This window comes from Branchiostoma lanceolatum, chromosome 13 (genome assembly GCF_035083965.1).
Source record: "Branchiostoma lanceolatum isolate klBraLanc5 chromosome 13, klBraLanc5.hap2, whole genome shotgun sequence".
Lineage (NCBI taxonomy): Eukaryota > Metazoa > Chordata > Leptocardii > Amphioxiformes > Branchiostomatidae > Branchiostoma > Branchiostoma lanceolatum.
In genome coordinates this window covers 19204634-19218051 of record NC_089734.1, presented here as the reverse complement: position 1 = coordinate 19218051, position 13418 = coordinate 19204634, and the positions used below count along the sequence as shown (strand labels likewise).

Genomic DNA, 13418 nt, shown 5'->3' with positions numbered 1-13418 from the left:
GTTCTTTGGCCAGTAGCAAATAGAACGCGGGGATCCTTAGATAGAACATGGATTTCTTGGCCAGCAGCAAATAGAACATGGAACGGGGATACCACTTTTGGCCTGTTTTTGGTCTGAAAATGGGTCCAAAATTCCCCGAAATGAAGCATTTCGAAGTGATGTATACCAAAATTGTGATTGAAATCCTGTAGGGACATGTTCAAGGCGCCCTTGTACCGAAGTCAGGCCATTTGCTTGTAAAACCTGGCCACAGGAGACCAAAATATAATTTTTGCCTAAAAATGCAAAAAAAAAACTACATAAAAATGATTTTCAGGTCTGTTTCAAAAAAATGAAAAAATCGCATGAGGGTATTTGCCTTATTTACCTCCATGCCAAATTTCAGGTCGGTTGATTAAAAAATGGCAGAGTTGAATCAATTTGAAGATTTGGCAGAAGAAGGAGAAGAAGAAGAACGTGAACAAAAACAATATGTTGAGCCATACTAGGTATGGCTAAACATAAAAACAATATGTTTCGTTGGCGAAACATAATAATGATATCAAGTTGAATATTCAGTAGATGATGCAATGAATAAGCAAAAGCGACGCTGTCAATAAGTAAGAGAAATGCCTGGCGCCATAGTGACGAAATCAAATATCATTGGCTGAAAATACAAAATGGCGATCCGTGTCGTCACAATTCAAGATGGCGGCCAACACACAACCCGGCGGATCCTACGCTACGCAAACCTGTAATTAATCCCACGTGGAAATTTCGCGCGAATTCTTTTTGAATGGTAAGAGAGGATGCCGGTATATATGTTAATGAGATTTCCGCCATCTTGTTTCCTGTCTGCAAGTTGGAGGAGTTCACCCGCCGGCCACGTAAGCTGAAATAATCTCTTCTGCTGGGCCAACAAAACCCTTCTAAACTCAGGCAAGATGCGAACAACTTAGCGGGAAGGAGAGCGGATCCGTAGCGAGAGATTTCCTCGCTGTGTTCCCTTAACGCTGGCGATTCGTAGGACGTTTTATCTCGGAGCGAAAACAACGGGCAAGAAAATCCGACCAGAAGTGCGCCCGCAACTTTGTAAGTGTATGGGCGGGAGTCTTCAAGTTTGCCAAGTTGTTTTGAAGGGATGCTCTGTTGAAAAGAAGCTCCAGCACTCTGCGAGGCGTCTGCTAGCTCAGAACGGAGGTGACCGACAACTGTGCCCCTGGCGAGAGAATTATTCTACCTTTGCCGAACGACGTGTGGGCTCGATCCTAGCAAAACACATAATCTAGCAGCCTGCCGCACAGAATTTCTCTTCCGGATTTGAGAGATCCCATTTTTACGAGACAAAAATTACTGTGTGTGCGGGCGGTGTAGGACGTCTTGGAAGCGTCCACCCGTAAGTCAGTCGCTGAGAAGTGGAGGCTCAGGCGTGTGTACCGTAAGCGTGTCGAGAGAGTGAGTTGTACCGAGTCCGCCCTTCTCTTCATACGGGGACACCCGGGCTTTCACTCCGCAAACTTTCACTCCACGTTTCCGACTTCACATCTCGTTTAGGTTATCTCAATACTCTGAGAGAAAAAGATGGCTCGAAGGTTAGCTTACTGTAAAGTGATTGTGGCCACGTCGATGGTGTGGTTCATGCTGGACGTGATGTTGATACTGTATTACTCAGAGTGCGACACTCAGTGTGAAAAAGGGAAACCTGGACCAGGACCCATCAAGAAAGGCATCAACAGCATCCTCAGTGTTGGTAAGTACTCAACCTCGTCTGTCATACCTGTCAATCAAACCCACAGTTAGCTATCAATCATTCTGTGACATTGAAAGGCCATGCTGCACCTTTAGTCTTTACCCCATGCCCATCATGTGCTGTCATGCTTTTAGAGTGAAAATGATGATGATGATGATGATGCTTTTAGAGTGGTAATGAAAAAAAAATGTTCTTGTCTTTCACAGCTGTCAATCAAACCTTTCGCATCTATCTATCAATCTATGGAACTTACACACCACATCACATACATCATATGCTGTCATACTCACAGTATACTATTACAAGATTTAGAGGTAATAAAATTGTATAATATTTGCAGGTGTAAAGCAGATTTTTCTAATCTACCATAGTGAAGTGTAAAAATGATAGTTGCAGCCAATCCTGGTTTACTTACCAACAATATTGTTGTTCGTGTGTAATTGTTTCACTGCAATGAAGTCTATTTAATTGTCTGGGCAGTCAAGGGTGAGGTGGCATGTTGCTACTGAATGATAAATATTGCTGCAGCATTCTTCAGTCTTTGGTTGGGGATAGATACTGTAGACTTGAGTGACGAATGTATGTATGTACAATGAACCGTGCTAGGCTAAGTGCTGAGCTAAGTCCACTGGTTTCACAAGGGAAAAGTTATACTATGTGGAGATTGTGATCATTACTTCCAAGTTCCATAGATATATGGCGGCAACGCAGCACAATACTAATAGGCACGCCCTTTCCTTGGTGTCGGGTTGTTTCGGTAGTCAAAGCAGAAGTGGTAAATGTAAAAAGATGCGGACATAAGTTGATGTCACGCCGGTGGCCCACCCATAAGTTAATCACAAAATTATGGCACCGCTACCCGCGCTGACGGCAAGGTGCCTCGTTTATTATCAGCGGCAGAAGGCGAGCGTTGATGCAGAAACATTGTTACGAGCGTGCGACATGATAAATACTGTTGGCAGGATACTTCAGGGGTAAATCACTATATCACTGTGGGGGAATACCAGCTACGAGAAACATCTCCATACTAGCTCTTTAAAACAGCTACAAAACTCTCACTGGTATCAAGGTATAAACGTTCCAACCACTGCATAAGGCATTGTCTCCTCATGTAATCCGTCCCTTATGATCATTAATGTATTGTCCCTTTTTTTGGGGATTTTTTTTCACGAAGATATATGTATTTCACTCTGGTTTGACATACACATATGGCATATTTTAAGGGGTGGACATTTGTTCAAAATGTACTGAATTTTCTGCACTCTCACTCAATGACTAGAGAAGGAAGCAGTATGGGCTTGGTATGGTAGGAACAGTTTAGAGTCAATTCCACATTACCGAGAGGGTGTTTGTTGCCTTTTGTTCTAACATTTGCAAAACCTTTGCAACAATCTAAGGGAGATAAGTGAAGTTGTTTAGAACAATTTCCAACATTCATTTGATGTTCTAAATAGTATCTGCTGTGTTCCAACATGTTAGATAAATTTCTAACATTGCACATGTTATTTGTATCATTTTCGAAAACTGTTGGAAAATAGGTTGATCATTTGTTCCTTCATGTTCCAACATTATAACAACATGGTATAACTGTGTCAGTGGGATGGGAACAGGGCAATTCACACATCCCTTCAAAGTATAGGGGATTAGGCCTGGGTGCCATGTATAGACAAAGTCCAGACGTGAAATCCAAAAATATACAGAGGCAGACAATAGAGTGTGATTAGCACCTACTTTTATGGGGGCAATAACCCAAATCTACCATTTGAAAAATGATGCAAATTGTTCCAACATGTTCGAACAGTGAAAGAATCACATAGATGTTTGAAAATTGTTCTAAATAAAGAGATATTTGTGCAATTATTTTCCAAATAGTTCCAACATATATGAATAAGTTCAAACATGTTCAAACTTTCATTCGCTAAAAAGCCTTTTTTGCTGGGCATTCGCTAAAAAGCCAGGTAAGAATCTTCAAGTTTGCTTTATTCAACATCGGATCGATGGATTGACTTGAAACTCATGATCAATTAATGGGAGTACAACCTGAACATATTCCGAGCAAAAAAAATTAGATTCGTGCAGCGCAGACTTCGCCAGAGTGGGCGTTTGTGGGCATTCGCCAAAAAGCCGATGCGCGAGACTAAGCTGTTAACAGGAAACTGAACTGTGAAGGGTTCGAAATAACATTGTGCATGAGCGGTGAGGCAGGAGCAGTCGGTAGACTGCCAACGACAGTGTAACTACTTACTCGAAATGTCAAGCACTACAGTAACTCGTGTACAGAGTCGCCTAGAAGGGAACGAGAGAGCTCGCTGCTAACTTTGAGGAACGTTATACAATGATATGGTGCGCTCAGCGTAGGAGCGATAACATGAACGACATGTGTCACTGCTATACTAATAACATAACAAGAACAGTACAGACTCTTATCTTAACGTTTAGTAGTTCAGAACTACTAAACATTAAGATAAGAGTCTGTATGATAGTACTGTGGAGAAACTGTATGGGAGTCTGTGTGATGGAACGAGTACTCTCACCTCTCAAATAAACGTACCGGTACGTTTATTTTTTTTCGCCTAAAATTCCGCCCGGTACTTTCTTATTTTAGACGGTACGTTTATTCTTTTTGGAAAAATGGAGGCTTTGCTAATCAGGAATCTCTCTAAAATCTAAAGTTAAGGTTGTTCTTCCCGTATTTACCCGGTATTTTTGCTTGTAATTCGCTATTTTTCGGCCTAGCGGCGTTGATTTTCCCGCCCCGACGGCCTTGTGAAAACTATCCTGGCAACACTCGTAACATATCGGTCGATTTCGCTACAAAGTAAACGGGAAAATAAGACGCCACACTAACATTTCTAAGTACAATTTTCTTATAAATATTTTTGAACAGTCTCTATTTACATCGTAAACCAAAGCACGCTGATCTAAAAACGTGTAGCAGAGTAGAGTGCACGGGGAATAATTCCTGCCCACTATCGGCAGCGCGGCGGAAGAATAAGTTGTTCACAGAAGACATGTTACACGTAAAAACAACAATCATAACTTAACCTCCCTTGTGATATGTGTTTAGAGGCCACAAAACCTCTAAAACGGCAGAAATATATCCGATATGATTCGGTAAACAACAGCTGGTAATTGCGAAACATGGCCGCCACTCTCTGCAGCTATCAGTGATAGTGACAGTAAAACTAGCAGCATATTGCATAGCGCGGATACCGATCTTTAAAATGATACCGTAAACGCATGAAAATATTATATTTTGGGGCAACGATAGACACTGAAGGCCATTTTTATTTCCAGAGGGTTCCATATTTTAAAATTACCGTAAGATTTTCCCAACTTAGCGGTTAAGCGCGGTTTTCTAGTATTAACATGACATCGGTAACTTCCTCGTATGTGCAGACAGGACATTGAGCTACTTTTACAGTCGAGCTCTGTTCAATATTGTGGGCTTTACCGCGGGAACTCGAAATCCGAGCGTCTCACAAAAGCTTTGTTTTCGACGCTATGGAGCAAAAGTTTATAGACCTAAACCTTTTCTGTGGAGGGAGTGTGTTCATATTTGATCTTTTTTGGGTGATGTCTTTAGAAAATATGATCAGGTACATAAGTAGCTATCTGATGATTTTTGTTATATGTTATATCATGTAACGTTACATGTATGATGTACTGTGTTGTACAACAATTTTCTTTGATCACTTGCTTCAAGTTTCAAGTAGAAAATGCATGTGTCATGTACATTTTCACTTGTTGAATTTGAAAGCACCGTGGCCCCCGGTTTATAGGGGTCATAGCAGGGAACCTATGCCCAATTTTTCAACATTACTATTATATTTCATTGAAGTGGTGAGGAAGATCATCTTGATTTGAACAAGCTATGTACAGTTAATCTGTTCAATATCTATATACAGTCAAACCTGCCTAGGCGACCACCTTTTCAACGCGACCACCTGGCCATGGCGACCGCTTTTTCTCGGCCCTGAAAATTTTCCCCATAGGCACAAGCATTAAGCTGCCTGCCCAAGGCGACCACCCGTCCAACGCGACCGCGACCGCCACGAATTGGGACCGCACAGAGCACAGTCCCTGCCCATGGCGGCCGCCTAATTTTCAAGCGTGTGGTGACATCGGATCATTTTGCTGTCGGATTTCACGGAAATGTTTTCAAGACTTTGAATGACAAAAATAAGGACAAAAATATATGGAATAGCAATGTTATAGCATCGATTCCTCCATGAAGTGTTTTAATAAAACGTTCCCCCTATAAACATTGTAAAGACAAATGTTTGTGATGTTGTTGTGCCTATCGTAATCTTATAGTTTACCGCAAACTCAGTTCGGTTTAAACTCAATTTTCAGAACGAATACGTAGTGCATGGCGTCAAAAAGTCAGATTTCACAGAAATTACTATCTATTTCTTGTATTTTCAACAAAAATGTGTCTGTGTCTTACTTAACTCCGCCGAAAAATGACTTCGCGGCGGGCAAAACATCGGGCGAGAAATGTTGTTCCTCGGTCCCGACGCCATCTTGGATTTGGGGCGGCCCGGATTTGGCGTACCGCTGACCTTTCTAAAACACGATGCTTTTGTGTATGAACATTTACGAATACTCTAGTTATGTATGAAAATTAATATTCTTATTTTCTTTTTATTTCCATGAATCTCACAAACCTTTATTGGACGCTGTGCGTTCTGCTGCACTGACTAATACCTTTCGATGCGGTCGCACAGAGCTTGGCGGCGCGACGAAATCACACCGTTCCGTTTTCTAGCCTGGAATCCAGACCTATTATAGCTCCCGAGTCTCTCTCCGCAAATAGAGAGAGAGACTCGGGAGCTATAATAGGTCTGGATTCCAGGCTATCCGTTTTCATCTTCAGTTGTCAGATCGAAAACTTTTTGCCCCTTTTATCCAGCGGTCGGCGCCCCAAAAAAGGCTGCGGCCAGCAGGTGTTTTCTAGGGATTTGTCTTAGGCCTTAAAACTTCGATGATGTGCGTGTGTGTGTGTATTATTCAATGTAACGTGTGAATGCGGGAGGGCGCTGCGAGGGATCGATTTGTAGCCATTGTTTTGTAGTCAAAATTATGACGAAAATTTGTTCACGATGTAGCGGTATACAATTATTACAACGATAACGGAAAATGTAATTTTTGTAGGATCTTTCTGTCAATGAGAATTGAACCTGGCGGGGGTCGCGCTGTCTAAATTCACATAATTTTCCATCCATTTACGTTCTGTATTTGAAAACCTCGACCTGGAAACATGTGAGTGGAATCCTCTTCGTGGCGACCACCTGTCCATCGCGACCGTTTTTGCTCGGTCCGACGGGTGGTCGCCTTGGGCAGGTTTGACTGTACTTAATAGGTATGGTCCTGGGGCATAATTGAATAGATATATCCTACTAGACTGGCCGTCATTTGCTTTAAGAGCAAATTCAGGATGTTTCGCCCATACTCCTCATGCAAGAAGTGGGCTGTCCCAAAATAACTCCTGGGCAAATCCAACTTTCTGCATAATGTATGGAAATGAGGTCCTCATGAGCATAAGTTATGTCCAGGTGCTTTCACCTTTCCTACATGTACCTACATGTTCAAGATGACATCTGCAGCTTTTACAGTAAGGGGAATACAACATCATGCATAAATTATGCAAGTGAGGTCCTCATTAGCATATGTCATGGCCAGGCGTGTGCACCTTTCCTAAAGCTACCTACATCTGAAATATGACATCTGCAGCTTGTACGGTAAGGGAAATAGAAGTTTCTGCATAAATTATGCAAATGAGGTCCTCATTAGCATAATTCATGGCCAGGTGTGATCACCTTTGCTAACGGTACGTACATGTCAAATCTGACATGTGCAGCTTTTCCGGTAAGGGAATTACAAGTATACGCATAAATCATGCAAATGAGGTCCTCATTAGCATAATTTATGGCCAGGTGTGTTCGCCTGTCCTAAAGGTACCTACATCTCAAAGATGACATCCGCAGCATTTACGGTAAGGGACATACAACGTTATGCATACATTATGCGAATTAGGTCCTCATTAGCATAAGTAATTGTCAGGTGTAGTCACCTTTCCTATGGGTACCTACATCTCAAATATAACATCCGTACCATGTAACATAAGGTACATATAACTTTCTGTAATACCATTAGTAGAGGTACCCCCTGACATCTGCTTGGTTTTAACTCCCAGACAGGGGAAGGCTTATGTTACAGTATGACCTAGTTCTTGCTGGCCCCCTACAGAAAATAACCAAAAATTCCTTTAAAAAATTGCAAAATAAATCATTTTGAAGTAGTGTATGCCAGAAAAAATAATGGGGTCCTTTGGGTAAATATCCAATGCACAACTAAACCAAATTTCAGGTCCTCAGGTTTCAACACCACGGCACTGGAGGCCATCATGTGCGACTTTTGTCTGAAAATGACCAAAAAACCTCCATAAAATCATTTTAAAAACTTATATCAAAAAAATTTAAAAAGGGTCTAGGGGTATACACGTACTCTACCTGCATACCAAATTTCAGCTAATTTGGTCGACGGACGACCGACAAGAAGCGATGTGAAGATTTGACAGGAGAAGAAGAAGGAGAAGGAGAAGAAGAAGAAGGAGAAGAAACCTGACAAAAACAATATGTTTCGTTGGCGAAACATAAATATTATCTTATTTCCCTCGGACAGTTGTATGGACACAGTTTACCTTGACTGTCAATTTTGAAATTTTCCGGGGGGTACTTATATTTCAGGGGGTACTTATATTAGATTTTGAAGATTTGTCCGGGGTTACTTCTATTCTAGGGGGTACTTCTATTTGAGAGGTGAGAGTAGGCTACTTCGGTATGTGAGCTACATGAGTCTACGTGGCTGGGTCCAGAAAGCCATTCTGTATTCTGTCCGCTAAGAGGTGAGTGAAGTCGTGCCTCTGTTGGAAGGTGCAGTTGAGGTAGGCCTGAAATGCGTCCGTGGACCAGTCGCCAAAAAGCTTAATCAGTTGTGGGTCCACACCACAGTGCCAAGCGTAGGTTGCTTCGCCGCGCCGGAAGCTGTGTCCCGAGTAGCTGCCTGGGGGAAGCCCGGCAACGGAGAGTAGGGTCTTTAAATGAGTGACCAGCGTATCATGTATCAGCGACTTCAGGCCTCCGCCTTTGTCAGGTACCAGGAAGGTGGGCGAATCTGTTTCGGCAGGTCATGGTGGTGTACGCGTGTCTGGGGCACAGCGGGTGTCCCGGCAGCCCCGGTACTGGTAGAACTGGATGGTCTTAGACCAAGTCACATGAACCACTAGACCATCCTCTGAGACCTAAATGGCTTAGTGAGTCATATCAGGTGCTTGTTGACGTCGAAAGACGCCTGCGACTTTGGGACCAGGTTGGATTTCCGGAGTAGGGTCGCTAAGGCATTATTCAAATATGCCATGGGTTCAGGTCCGGACACTTCTGGGTGCAGTTCTGGACCTGAACGTGGGTTTCGGTACGCATCCCTGTTCTTATTAGTGGCTGCAAACTGGCACACAGTCCAGTTAGAACTTAGAGAACCAAACTCTTGTAATGAAGAATTATACCTCTGTACCTAAGACTCCCACGTTTTTAAACAAAACAGTATTCAAAACCTTGTCAAGAATGTGTTGAACACCTGGGTAGCTGATGTGTGGGTACCTGGGGAATTACTGATGCTGCATTCATGTCCGCAATATTGATATGTTGATAAAGAATTGAATTGATTTTATCTTAGGGTACCTGGTGGAATTATGAGAGTTGACATTACACTGTTTGTGCTTTGCTGATGTAAGAAGATGATTCTTGAAAAAGACAAATAAAGTCGAAACTGGTCGAATAGAGTCAATTCCAGTCTCTTCGCTGTCATTTTCCCAAGAACTACAAATGATGTAAAAAGATATGTTTACTTCAAACTCATGCCTGAAGGCCAGCCTTGTCACAAGATTTTAGAGTAGGAGGCTAATATCCAAAAGTAACAGGCAGGCCACGTAGTGGCTCTATATGAGCGCCGAAGTCGCTCGCGGGGGGTGGGCATGGGAGGGGGTTCTGGGGGGCCTCCCCCTAAAAAATTGTAAATTGACACCCCCTAAACACATGGTTTTTGGTATATTCTGGGTAACTTTTATGTGCATTTTATCTTGGATTGTCTCTTTCCCATAACCCCTTGTGCATTGTGTGATCATGGCAGAGGAAATGAGTTGCAAATGTGAAAAGAACAAAGTAGTGACCTGTATGCAATAATTAATGACAGCTGAGAGGGTAAAAGTGTAGAAGTACTGGAAGGGCATATTCTAACCCTAGCTATCTTCCTCCGGTCCAGTGCTTTAAATTTGTTACAGGTTGACTCAAGCTGAGCTGTGTCCTACTGACTGACTCCCCATCCCGCCCACTATGACCCCGTTCACACTTAAAAAGTTTAATCGCGATTAAAGTATACCGTAATCACGATTGAATCAATCCGATCGCGATTGATTTTTGCGGTGTGAACGCTCCCGATCGCGATTGAAATCGATCCGATCGCAATTGTTTGTATCCACCTCCGGAGGTAGTTTGGGGAGGATTAATCCTATCGAATCCAATCCAATCCTATTGAAAATTCAACGCAAAAAACGATTAAACCACGATTAATCGCCGGGGATTTCAGTTGGTTCCGGGTGTGTGAGGTCATGCATCCGGGTACTGTGCTCATAGTTCGCAAATGCCACGCACATCAGATCGCTCCGTCTCATGGCCCCACAAGGCGGATACAACCACTTAAACTTCAGGCAGGTGGGGCCACGATGGTCCTAATCGCAATCTGGGGCAAGGTGGAGGTCCAGGCAAAACTTGGAAAATGCCACCGAAATAAGGACATTTTCCAGGGGATCGTACTACAGCTAGGCCAATATAGTATATACAAAAGCCATTGTCGTTCACGCATTCTCGCGATCATAGCCTGCCGATTGCTTTCCCTTCCACGGCTACAGAACATTCTCCAGAGATACAAAATCATCAAAAATTGGTGTGCTCCCGCCATTTTGTAGTTGTTGTAGCGAGGCGATGCCTAATCTTTGACCTCAACATATGACCTATAACAAGCGTTACATAGTATACTTCTGTGAAACGTAGTGTGCTTCAATCGTACTTGGATCATGGCGTAGTTTAATCCACTTGGCGAAAAGCAGTGTGACCGCAAAAGATCAATCGCGATCGCATTGATTCAATCGCGATTATACTGAATCGCGATTAAACTTTTTGAGTGTGAACGGGGTCTACGTTGGTATTGTAAGGCCCACTATACACTTGCGTTGTTTTAACCGACCTGAGTCACTTAACCGGCTTGTGTCGGTTAATCGTCCCCAGTCTAAAGAGGAAATAAGCGTCATATGACGGTTTTCCATGAAGTGACCCAGACCACTTCCAACCCGGGCCTGCTCTGCTTCAGCGGGGGTCCGTGACAGTTCCTCTCCGTGTGTAGAGAGAAACTGGCTTCGGCGACGCTATGATAATGACATGCTAATAAGCCTGCGCTAGCAATAGAAGCATATTTTCCTCATTCTTAAACGTTTGTGTCGAATGTTTCAAGTGCAATGGCCTGCCACCAGCGGTTGCTTCTTTGGTGTCTCCTATGACCCGATCAACGTGCCCGGCTTCACTACCGCCAGTGCGGCGAGGACGAACGCCGGCGGGTTCAAGCCTGGGTCTTGCCCGTCCCTTCACATTCGTCTCATCCTTCTCCTCATATGCAAGAAAACGTGTGTAGCAAACATATAAAATATGAACTACTGCAAGACGAAAATAAGCGGCTCTTCTACCGCCATTTTGAATCGCGCGCAACTGTAATATCTTGTGTCACAGGTGGTGCACTGCGCTTCCACCCGTAGGTCTTAAGACAACTAAGACGGTATTGAACCGGTTCGCATCGCAAGTGTAAAGTGGGCCCCAGGTGAACCAAATTATGGCCAGCCAGCACTCAGGCAAATATCAGTTTCATTCAGCAATCAATTTTCAAGACAAAGCAGTTTTTGCTGGAGAATATGGTACTTTGCCTTGATGTATTATTGATTGTGACTCAGGAGGTAATCAGAGAAAATGTAGTCCTGCTATGGAGGCTGAGTCTGATACCTACATGTACATCCCTGTCAGGCATGCTCTCAAAATCACTTGGTCACCTATTCCTCTTTAACAAGAAATCAAACTTCTCTCTCTCAGATCAGCATTGTGTTAGGATAATGGGGAGAAAGGGATGGGGGAGTTTAGGGGTGGATTGGGAGATGGAAATCAATAATCTTGGAATGAAAAGAGCCTTTGTGGAGTAATGAAGTCTGCTGGTGTGGAAGGCATCTTGGACTGCCTGATGTTTGGTTAGTCTGTATAACGCAAACTCCAGCTGTCCGGGGATTTCTGTCCCCTCCCTTCTCTTGGGCGGCTATGCGGTTACAGGGCGGCAAGCCGTTACAGGAGCTTGATTGAGTTCAGGCTAATGTTTGGTCTTTCAGCTTGATACTTAGTATTATCTTACTGCTGTTGGTAAATGGAGGGTGTTCTGCCTTAGTGCTGGCTTTGAGACAGCCTGGGTGATTTGTGTAAAGGTGAATCATGAATTATATCAATGAATATTCAATTTTTTTCACAAACACAAGTCATAAGTGAGTAGTTTGCTAAAACAGGATGAATAGCATTGACAAAGTATTCAACAGAGAAACAAGGAAATGAACAAGAGTCTTAGGACCCAAAATCTCCATGAAACTTTTTTTTTATTAAACCAGTTCCCCCCCATTCTATATCGCTCAATGTTATGACCCCCGGCCACCTGTCGGGGGGGGGGGGATCTTAGGAGAAGTGACCCACTTTCGCTATTAATAGCTACTAACAGCTGTTAGTAGTGCCACAATATACAATGGCCAACACTACAAATATAGATTTTCCCATTACTTAGGCAAATTTAGTCCAATTTGCATAATTTGCACTTCATTGTATGCATCCCTCTCTAAGCTACCTGCCAAGTAAATAACATGAAAATCTGTTGCGCCTTTCTTCAGTTATCCCCCTTAGAAGATTTTGACAAATACGCCATTGCAGTTCCAGTGACACATACCAGGGGGCCCAAAATCGACCTTGACCTTTCCCCTCCTGACACCTACCCACATACCAAATATCATTACAATTCATCTACACGTTCTCCAGTTATGCTGATTTTATGCATCCGGTGACACATACATACACACACGGTGACACAAACATACACACGCGCGCACACACACGCAAACACAATAACTTTGCATGATTTGCACTTCAGTGTGTACATCTCTGTCCAACCTACCTGCGTACCAAATAACATGACGATCTGTCAATCCTCTCTTCAGTTCTTCTACATTGAAGATTTTTACAAATACGCCATTGCAGTTGCAGTCACACATGCCAGGGGGCCCAAAATCGACCTTGACCTTCGTCCTCTTAACACCCACGCACATAACAAAAATCATTACAATCCATGTACAGGTTCTACAGTTATGGTGACTTTAAGCATCCGGTGACACAAACATACACACAAACACCAAACGCACGCAAAACAGTATCTCCATGAAAAAGCCTTTTTTCATGGAGATAATTAATGATAAAGCAATTGATGTAGGATACACTTCCCATGTTAACCTTCTTCCTGCCCTTACTGAATGATAACATGCCTGGTCTGGATTTCAGTTTGT

The 13418-nt window shown here is 43.1% G+C and overlaps 1 protein-coding gene across 3 annotated transcripts in view; it reads left to right on the top strand.

The window, feature by feature from the left end:
- The first annotated feature begins 800 nt into the window (after positions 1 to 800).
- LOC136447882 (polypeptide N-acetylgalactosaminyltransferase 13-like) overlaps positions 801 to 13418 on the top strand; it is a 52471-nt gene continuing 39853 nt past the window's right edge. For all 3 annotated transcript variants that reach the window (XM_066447003.1, XM_066447002.1, XM_066447004.1), the window contains exon 1: positions 801 to 1729. In XM_066447003.1, the coding sequence (XP_066303100.1) occupies positions 1561 to 1729 (169 nt within the window). In that variant the 5' untranslated portion in view covers positions 801 to 1560. The remainder of the gene's footprint in view (positions 1730 to 13418) is intronic.